At 35.9% G+C, this 11,195-nt stretch overlaps 1 protein-coding gene across 1 annotated transcript; it reads left to right on the top strand.

The window, feature by feature from the left end:
• Window positions 1-242: 242 nt before the first annotated feature.
• On the top strand, window positions 243-4,918 carry LOC101301771 (RWD domain-containing protein 1-like). The gene is made up of 11 exons (XM_004297566.1): window positions 243-338; window positions 591-656; window positions 756-823; window positions 1,657-1,690; window positions 1,839-1,908; window positions 2,255-2,312; window positions 2,574-2,705; window positions 3,364-3,455; window positions 4,042-4,126; window positions 4,340-4,418; window positions 4,567-4,918. The coding sequence occupies exons 1-11, from the start codon at window positions 332-334 to the stop codon at window positions 4,650-4,652; spliced, it is 777 nt and encodes a 258-aa protein (XP_004297614.1). The 5' UTR covers window positions 243-331; the 3' UTR covers window positions 4,653-4,918.
• Window positions 4,919-11,195: the final 6,277 nt, after the last annotated feature.

Here is an 11,195-nt window from a genome sequence, read left to right as displayed (position 1 = left end):
TAAAAATGCAAAATATTGTGTAAAGGATGTATTTGTAAACTAAAATTTGGTTGGTAACTAATATGTAGTTTACTAAAAAAAAAAAGGGTCATAGGTAAAAAATAAAAATAAAAATAAAAAGATAAAAAATAAAAATAAACCGAACGGCCATGCTATTGTTTCAATAAACTAGAAATTATATCAATTAAAAAAATTAAAAAAAAACGAACAAAACGACAGTGGTTTGCCCGCAGTCGTAGGTTTTCTTCAGCTTAGCTCGCTTAGTGTGTGGGTTGGCTTATTTGGTTTCAGAGACAACTCTGAGAAACAAACAAGACCCAAAATCAAAACCATGACGGGTAATTACTTCCAATTCGATCCTTCCTTCAATAAATTTTTTATCTTTATCGATTTGATTCACTATAGGGGTCTCTGTTCATGCTTTATTACTTAGTTTTAGTCCGTCTTGTTCTGAATTTTAAGGCAATTACGAATTTACAGCTTGTTAGGGATGTGGGTTTGGTAATTTTATCAGAAATTTATGTACTTTAACTCATTATATGGTTGCTGCTGTGAGAATTTACTTCATTTTGGGTAATTTGGAGTTGCAGATTATGAACAAGAACAGGAGATGGAAATTGAGGCATTGGAGGCAATACTCATGGATGATTTCAAAGGTAAGTGATGCTTTTGCAGATTTTAAGTTGTAGTGGAATTTGGGTTTTGTTATATCCATCGACATTTGATTGGAAACTTTTGTGTTTTGATAATGCTAGAAATTCACTCGGGAGAGAGTGGGTTAAATGCTACCAAGAAATGTTTTCAGATAACACTATCTCCGCTGGTATGCAGTTCGTTAACTTTTGTTACGATCTTTCACTCTAAATGGCATATATACAATAGCCTCACTGTTAAGATAATTTATGTGGTTCATACTCTATTCGATTGAGTAGAAGGAGAATGCAGTACATAATCATTTGCATTATATGCTGTTATTTGGATCAAAATTTTGCGTAACGAGATATTGTACGGAAGTTGTACCATTCAAATAGCTTCTTTGTTAATGTGTTAATGTGTTGACACATGATCTGAATTTAAGCTGAGAGACTTTACAGTCCTCAGCAGAGCATGGAGTTTTAAATTATCTGTTGGGTAAAGAGCTTGTTTGTTACCCAATATCTTTCCACCATTATAGTGATTTCTATGATAATCAGTATCCTGCACACCCTGGCCTGGCTTCTACTTGATTCTGTTGAGGGCTGTGTGCAATTAGGAACATGAGAAATATACTGATATTATACACTGAAGAAAATGTCTTGGTCGTCTCTTAGGGGCTGTTTCTGGGGAGTTTAAGAATTATACTTTTATCATATATTATGTTTGATTGGAAAGCAGCCGCAATCTTGGATGGTTGTCTAGGTTGGTTTTCTAGCTTTATCTTTCTCGTGTCCAGTTTGGTGCTCTGTTTTATTTTTTGTGTTTTCAATAAAAACTGTTTTTCTCCACAAAAAAAGAAAAGAAAAAAGAATTATTTAGCTTGCATCTGTTCTAGGAATCCGCATCCTCCCTGCCATAGAACTTCTATATGCATGTCATGCTTCTTCATCTCTTTACTATACAAGTGTGATTTGACATAGAAATCTTCTTATACGTATTTCCCTGCCTTCTTCTGAACAGGATGATGAGGCAGATGAGTTAACTACGGCTCCAGGTGATTCTTTTACTATGTGATGTTCTGAAGATTGTCTTTGTTGCTTTCACTTTATCTTCATGAGTACTTTTTTCTTTTCCTGGTTTTTTGTATAATTGGACTTTACATTTCATTAGGGCTCAAGCTGTTTTCGAAATTTTTATTTCAGTTCAGCTGGGTTTGATCTTCTCACACATGGAAAAATATCCAGACGAGCCTCCACTCTTGAACGTGAGAAGGTATGTCAGTCCCACAACACTGCAACCTAGCACCATGCTAATCTCTACTCAGTATTGTACTATCTTTAGTATGGATGAAAAAGATCTGTGTGTTCTTTATTGCCATATTTTTCTGGATATTCAAAATCAATTTAACAAAATCAATTCTTTGGGGCTCAGGACTTTAAATAATTCATTTCGATGGTATCTGCTCACCATTTTTCTTTTTGGCGTGATAGTATTGTTCAGCTAGGTTAGTTCTATCAGTGTTCCCATTACTGGGTTAGGTTGCTGGAAAGTTGGAAATCTGTTGAATGCATGCTTGTTTGAGATTTTAAATGATTGTGTGTTTTGTTTTCATTTCCAGTATACGAGGGATACACGGAGAACATATCAGAATTTTGAGAGAAAAGCTTCAGCAAGAGGTAATCTTGGAGACACTATTCTATATGAGGTTTAGTTTCTGAAATATCTGATACTTCAGGATCATGCTAGTGAGACTTCCGATTGCAAACGGAAATGCTCACATCCTTTTACTCAGGAGTTTGTTGGGGGGTTTTAGTCCACTTTTCTGTTTGTCCGTTTGGTCAGTCTAGGGATAACTTTAATTGTGTGATAAATTGTAACATAGTTGGTGATCTGAAGTTATCTGGAATTATGAATAATCTTGATTTTGTCATCTACAGGCATATGAAAATCTTGGTATGGCTATGATCTATACGCTAGTTACATCAGCTAAAGAATGGCTTTCTGAGCAATATGGTCAAGACACTAGTATTGAGGATGCTATAGCAGCAGAAGAAGCAGCAAAGGATGACGTATGTTTCATGTCATACTTCTTGATTTGTTCTCCAAGTGTCTAGCATACGTTGAATTTGGCTTCAATAATCTAGTGAGAATTATCCATGCAATATCAGAGAACATTGCATTGATATGTATTTGATTGTTTTATGCTTATAAGTTATTCTCTGTGTCACATGTCTGTAATTAAGTAAAATCCAAGTATTATGTATTAAATATAGCTAGGGAAGTGCGGCGTGAAACTAATCAGGCATGTTAAAACAGATTTCTAATTATTTTCTCCATTCAAGATTTCAAGTGAGATGACAATTGATGCAGGGCATAAGCTAAAAGATTCTGACTTGCTTGTTATTAGGGTTTAGGTTAATCGTTTTACATACTTGGTAGTTTTCTATCTGTAATGATATAACTTGTAGAAGATAATAATTGTTTTTTTCAGATTTCTTTATTTCGTCACTTCTGCATCCTTCATTTTCCTTGCAATTTCCGCTGAACTTGGTTCTAGATATTAGTGAAAATTGCATGACTAGGAGTACACTTTTTTATGGGACTTATTTCTTCCATTTGGAATTTTGCATCTGTTACTGTTAAAAAAGTGTCTTATTGCATAGATGACATTCAAAAGCATTGCCTATAGCAGCTGGTTCACACTGTTGTGCTCTTTTCCTCTGTTAGATAATTGTGCCTCATGGAGAACCGGTTACTTATGAAACATTTCTGGCATGGAGAGAAATGTTTGAAGCAGAGTTGGCACTTGAACGAGCCAAGTAAGTGTTGTTACTATGTCAATTCATAATGGTTTAGTTTGCTAACTCTGAATATATTGTGGTAGAAAGCATCTGAAACTGAAAGTGCTGATTATATAACATACAGTTTTCTTTTCCTTTCTGATATTTGTTCACCAACAAATTCCATGCAGTTTGGAGAAGAATATTTAGTCAAGCCTTCAGATGCATATGACTGATCACCCTCATTTCTTTCATCCAAAAACGTTCGAAAAAAAATTAACTTCATTTGTTATGCTTTTTACTTCTCATTTGGATAGATAAGACATTTGAGATAAAAGAGTATACATAGTACCTGGGTCTTGCTTTAGTTGGCAATATAATGGGACAGTTGAGTTTGTTTTGCCTTCAAATTCCTTTTCTTTGGTAATTAGTGTCCAGTTCAAACAAATAATTGGTATTGGGAAAAAAAAAAACCAAAAGACAAGAAATAAAGGATAACAATGATCAAAAGGAAAGAAGATATTCAAAGTCAAATGTCTGTTGAAAGTTGATGAATTTAAACATCTATATATATCTTCTTTGCTTCAGGCCTTTGTTATTACTTATAAAATTGATTGGCCTCCAGGTTAATGCCCGAGTCTGCACTTTCAGCTCCCAAGGAAAAGAGGCTCACAGGCAGACAGTGGTTTGAAACTGGAAGAGCTGCAGCGGTATTTCATTATTTATTTACTTGCATATATTTGGACTCCTAATAAACTGTAGAAGTTGAGTTTTGCACCAAACACACATACGGACAGAATTACTAAAAAATCCAAGCAAATACAGGCACAGCTGCACCATTAAAATAATATGTAATATAATTGTATATGCTTCTTGGTTTACAAAGGCAATATATTAACACGTGCCTTTTCTTACTTCCACAGAGAGGTGCAGCCACAGCCGCAGAAGGCTCTGATGAAGAAGATGATGAAGATATTGACTTCGATGATGAGGACTTTGAAGGTAAAAACTCCGCGGCTTAGCCCATTGATGATGCCAACCGTAGCTAGATAACATAATTTTTTATTTATTTATTTATTTTTTTCTGGCTTGGCCAATGAGTAATCTCTATTCTAATGAAGAAATCATCATGTCTTATTGTTAATGGCAGATGATGAAGATGATATGCTTGAGCACTATTTGGCAGCTGAAAAATCCGACTCATCCTCCCACTCTTCCAGGAGAGCAGCTAATTGAACTCTTGAAACAATAGCGTTGATGAAGAATGTACTCACTTTTGGGTTGTCTTGGTGTTTATCCTGTGCCTTACCTTTATCCTCAATTGAAAGAGGAGATGGAGGTCTGTGACTGTTATTCCTCATAGATAGCCCACAGAGTGGATTTTGATATCAGAAAACAATTGCTTTATAATTGAGAACTGAGAAGCATGTAGTTTTTGCCTTTTTGGTGCGGAGTATTATTGACTAGATATCTATAATACCAATACAATTATGATTTTCATCAATGCTTTAGGGTATCCTGTTATTCCTGAACATGATTTTTATTTTTGATGTCAATAGAATACTTCACGACATAATACCTACAACATTTAAGACTTTCATCAACGCTTTCAGGAATGCTGTAGATGATTTCTTTTTGGCAATTCGATCTCCTTTACTAATGAAACTATATATTTGCCTAACACATAAAAAAAAAGTTCAACGCTTTCAGTAATTCTGTATATGCCCAAAATCTGTTACCATGATATCATGATGATCCATTTGCCGAACAGCTTTTTTCAATGAAATTTGCCGAACAACTTTAATTTTTTTATTAGCTTACTTTCTTCGTAGAGTAATCACGGCTTTATCTAAATTTATGAAAATCGTAACTAATTATTTCAAAAAAAAAAAACAACAGTTGTAATTAATTAATCCCACGCCTAGACTAGCTGGGGTTTAAGTACTATGTGCCACGCCTGGTTCCATTTATTATAATAATATTAAATTTTTACGACGGGGGACATAATATTTAAACCCCCACGCTACAGATAAACAATAACTATGATCCTCGTAGAGAATATCCTAAATACTGTCAGGAGTCTCTTCTAACCACACGTTATCAATAGAACAATTACTAGTAAGGTACACAAGTCTATTAGCAACACCATTTGCTTCATGGTAAATATACCGAATTCTAATAGACTGAAAAACACTAATGTAGCTTTTATAATCATTTATAACCCGGCTTACCCCCGAAAGATCTTTCTCCTCACTTTTAAGAGCAGCCACAAGGGTGGTAGAGTCGCTTTCAATGTTAATGTTCATCCAACCTTGGTGAATACGAAGAAGATAACCAACCCTACACGCCTCCGCTTCCATATTAAAAACCAAGTGTGCATGTAGAAAAGGCCTTGCCACTGCAGCAATACCATGCCAACATCATCCCTCACTACAACCCCAATCCCCTTATACCCATTGTCTGAGCAAAATACTCCATCGACATTTATTTTCAGCCTTCTACTAGGTGGGCATTCCCACCTCACACGAGGCCTAGCCTTTTTCCTCACTGCCTTTGGGATGCTATTTTTGAATTCTGAGAATCTTCCATAATTTTTCCACCCCATTGAATCAAATTCATGGGCTTCAAATGAGACTTCTACCATAACACATTATTTCTCTCACACCATATAGCCCAAAAGCCCACAAAAAAAAGATCTTCATCTCCACCGACAAAACATCCCCACATTATTTCATCTCACACCATATAGGCCAACGTATAAGATCCATTCGACTACTGTTTTTGCTGGGTGCTCTCTTGTCTCTTGCATGGAGAGTTAGTGGTCCAAACAACCTAAAACAAGAAATAGAGGGACAATTTCTAAAAACAAGTGTACCTGTTTCTACTTGACCCATGCATAAAAGACAAGCCAAGTCTCCAATGCTGATGACTTTGCGACGTAAGCCGAGTCTTTCATATTCTTATCTATCTGCCAGAAATACTGAAATAGGGTGGTGAATTCAGTCATGACAAACTGAATCCAATCAAATTAAGAGGGGATACATAAAAACTTGCCTCATTAAAAACTCGATTAATCTACAAGTGAATTAAAGGAAGACATAAAAGGGGTAAGTATTACACCATACGTAAACTTATTTCATGCATCATCGGAGCATTGATGTGAGCCTTGGTGGTGCATCCACCCCAGTCCATGACCATTCCTAAAGTCGATTAGTTGATACCATGGTGCAATGGTAAAAGGGCATTTCACACAGCAGCAGCAGATGCCACGGCCAGTACGGTAGGAAGCTCGAAAACAACAACAACTCCATCTAGCTAGATATGTTTCTTCTAGGCTGCAGAATATTGGCCTAACAGCCCTAACTTCATCATTGCATTCAGACTATCGGATTGAGCAGTGTGTTAGAAGAATAGAAGCAACGACTACTAGTTTAATTTGCTATTGTCCTTGATGCTTTTTAAGTTATTGATTTATCACCACCACCACCAGCTAGCAGTTGAGCAAGATCGAGGAAGTAGTGGCTTTTAGCTAGAACCCGCCTGGACTCGGGTGTGTTAGAAGTGTCTTAGGCTCCAACATTCGATTTTATGGCTGCTGGTCAGACACAGTTCCAAAGGAGCAGGAGACTAGAGGTATCCTCATGAGGAAATTAATCAAATTAGAGAGTTCGAGTGACATTAGATCACACGACATGATTGCCCTCGATCCCCTACTCTTCCCCAATCAGTAAACCAAATAATTAATATTCCGGATGTCCGTTCAGGGTTTAGGGAGGACGACAAACTGTATGGATTCGTAATTCGTTCATGCATGGTTATGGCATATTGGCATTGGTGGTAGCATGGTTATGTTATATGAATATTACTCTCCCAGTGTGTCACTCGAGGTATTCGAATGGTTGCGTTGCCTCTGGCTCTCCCTCCATTGCACCTGATATTGATCGCTCCCTTACAGTGCCTCTGGCCGGGAAATTTCTCCGGACCCCGGTTTGACGTGGCACACACTGAAAAAGCATAGACAAAGCGGCTCAATTCCCAGTCTAGTCTCAGGGATGCCGAAACCTTATCTGTCAAGTTGGACGGTAAAATGGTGATGATGGTTTCCATATCTTCTTCTGCCAGTACGTTAAAGAGGACATCAACATTTCATGTCGCCGGAATGTGATTGGTTGATACCTGTGCAAATTAACTGCATGCTGCCGCCCATAGTTGCTTCATGAATTTTGTTTTCAGAGAACCAAGCTGCAAAGTCCAGACCTTCTTTTATCAGAAAATTAGATTTTTTTTTTCTTTTTTTCTTTTCTCCTATGACCATTATAACACCCCATTCTTGGAACTCGCCTCGAGTCTCCAAATCTTAGGTCCAACCTTGTTTGGGATCCAGATGGATGCACTCTTTCCACCAAAGAGGTCGAAAAGACAATTACAAATTAATTTACAATCTACAAATGAAAACAATAAATTAAACCTGAATTGCTTGTTTGCCTAGCTAGATAATTATTTTCCCCATTGTCCTACACGGCGTTTTCTGATGTCGTCTTTGACAATCTGGCTTTCAATATTGCATTCCAGGCTCCTTTCAGTCCCTCGTTCTTATCATCGTCTCAACTGGATCATGCTATATAAGCTCTCTTTGTATTTTCAATGATATTGCATGTTCAATAATGCACCCTGAGTTTTGTTTTTTGTTTTTCTTCTCCTAATTAATCTCTCTGTGCACTCTGTCGGAGTTAATGTTTCTGGTAATTAGAGGTAAAGATTGAACCTAAGTACTGGAACCCGAATACGTGCTTATGTAGAACCTGCAGGATTGCTTGTGGATCTACTCAGTTACATATACTCTCATGGTCGGCCGGAAAAATAACATTAATTAATTCCATTTCTGTACGACAGACGCAACAATTTATAGAAGGGATGGAATTCAATTCGAGCAAATGTCGACATGATATAACAAAAGAAAATGATGCAACCTAGCTACCACTTAGCCACATCGTTTTCACAAATTTATTATTAGGAATCAATCAAAAATAAAAAGGAAAATGATTCTTCGCCTTATTAAGGACTAAGATTTATGGTCTTAATCTTAGGTGGCATACTATGTCATCTAGACATATCACCAATTAAAAAGATTATGTCATATCGTTCTTAAGCAAAATTACAATCTTATCATTCCAAATCTAATGGCTATAGATTATTTTGTCTTTTTATTAAGAGAAAAAAATTGATTTTTGTTTTTCTTTTATAATTAAAAAATATATATTTCTAACATATTTTCATTTTCATCACTATCATGTTTAGATTAAACGTAAAATATAGTGTGAAAATACATATATTTCTAAGAATATCCTTATCCAAAAACACGAATTCTTATATCACACACACACATGAACGTTCTGAAGCGGACGTCCGCAAAAAAGTTAAAGTGCGGACGTCCCTCCTCCGGCCTCTCCGGCCTTGATCAAGGGTAGGAACTCTTGCCAGTGACTAACCAAGCCTCTGGTTGAGTTTCTTTATGTCGCTGCTCTTTCCGGTGTAGTCAACGGTGCAGAGTTCGAAATCGAAACATGATATATAGGAAATTTCAGGCAAGATTGCCGCACAAACCTCCGACCTCATCGATTTTGTCCTTCATATTGATGGTGAAGCCGTCTGGGATGTCCACTATATCTGTCTGACAAGAATAACACCGTTATCTGCCCTGGATCAAGGTCGGAGGAGAGACGTCCGCACTTTAACTTTTTTGCATACGTCCATTTCAAAACATTATATATATATAATTTGTCAAAGAAAAAACAATTTCGTCTAGGAGAAACAATTCAGTGACATTCATGCATGAAGCATCCTCAATAGTTTGTACGAATTCTTATGAAATACACACACACACATAATCATCCAAAAAAATTCGATAGAGATTTTTCTATTTTTATTTTATTTTCAAAATTCTATATAGATATCATAATTTTAAACTGTAAAAATAAAATATTAAAATAGAACTAAATTTCGATTCACAAAGATAGAAGGAAGGAAATTGCCAAGTACCATTTGGTTTAATGGCATAAGTCTCTCATTGTAAGTGAGAGATCGTGAGTTCGACTCACAGTATTGTAGTATGCATTTAGAATAAAAAAAAAAAAAAAAAGATAGAAGGAAATTTTAATAAATTTACAAAATTGATTTATGATATAAAAGTCTAATTTGGTATGATTATTAACTTAGTCATTATTATTAATAAATTAATTAAATTGGTATGTATGCATCTATATTAAAAAGGTAAGAAAATATTCCATATTAATATATAACATCTATTAATTATTAAGGTTAAGATTGTATTTTTACGTAAAAATGAAATAACATAATTTATTAAATTGATAATGTGTCTATGTAACATAATATGTCATATAAGATTAAAATCATAAATCTTAGGCCTTAGTAAGACCCTCTAACGTTATTCAAATAGAAATCTAACACTACTAAAATAAAAATAAAAATAAAAATAGTCGGTGCGCGCATTTATATAAAACCTCAGAGATCAATCGACAAGGCAAAAGACTGTGGAACCAACTACCCTCTTTTAGGTGTTGAGCTTCCCGACAATAATCAAATGACACAGAGGCGATCCAATCAGATTATGACACATAATTTTAAGATGCGATGGATTGAATCACATCCACAGAGAGTGATCCATCCAACTCAACCCAATCCAATCTCTTTATTTTGGTCTCTGAACATCTATATATGACGTCCCTCTCATAGAGTCATAGCTAGCTAGATTCAAAAATACATATTGCACGTTTATTTACAGTTGGGAGTGGAGTCATGTACTGGCTGGATTGCTCGACCGATTCTTAATTAATCTGGATTTCTGGCACTGCAAAAATATCACATTGCGGGACCTCTCAAATCTGATCGAGAAGGGAGTAATGGCCCCAGCCATTCACACCGGAACCATGAACCATAAACACATATATGCAGTACTGCAGAGAAGGGAAGACCGAGGAGACAGTTACAGCTGAAAGCCTTAAACAACCACTTGTTCGAAAATGTACGTCCAAACGTGGATGGGAAACAACCTCTTGATCATCGAAGATAGGTCTCTGCTTTGCCACTCAGCTCCGAACTTATTCGAGGCTCGATCGGGATTTTGTAGCTAGTTATACAGTTATATAACAGATGAAAATCAAGAAAACAGCAGATGTCTAAAGCTACTGAGTTTGGGTCTTCGATTTTCTGCTCGAGCTTGCCCTAACTGGGTGGAATAGAAGTTTGTTGATTTACACTATGCACCTGCACACTAAATACCCGACAAAAGATGAAGAAGAAAGCTATAATGCGTGGCCTAATATTCTAGATTTATGTCACTATTGCTATTGCATGTTTAATGAAACAGAGAATATGAATATGGCATATAAAGCATCGCAAATGAGGATGACATTTTTAGCGATGTTCTTAACAAATACGATGAAATTTCTCACTTCAAGAGGGAAAATGAAGTCTTTCAGATCAGATATACCCTAATTTGAAGAAACAGATAAATTGAAGTATAATCATATATAACACAATAGGGATGACTTTATTAATAAATTTGCATTCAGTTTTCATGCATGAATTTATAGAAGGAAAAAATTCAGTTTACTACCCTGAACTTTAGGTCTAAAATCAGTTTGATACCTCATCTTTTTTTTTAATCAGTTTCATACCTAAACTTTCAAAATGACATTAATTTCGACCAAAATGACTAAAATAGCCCTAGTTAATCTTTTTACCCTCTCTCTCTCCTCC

Source organism: Fragaria vesca, linkage group LG4 (genome assembly GCF_000184155.1).
Source record: "Fragaria vesca subsp. vesca linkage group LG4, FraVesHawaii_1.0, whole genome shotgun sequence".
Taxonomy (NCBI): domain Eukaryota; kingdom Viridiplantae; phylum Streptophyta; class Magnoliopsida; order Rosales; family Rosaceae; genus Fragaria; species Fragaria vesca.
This window is presented reverse-complemented; position numbering and strand designations above follow the sequence as displayed.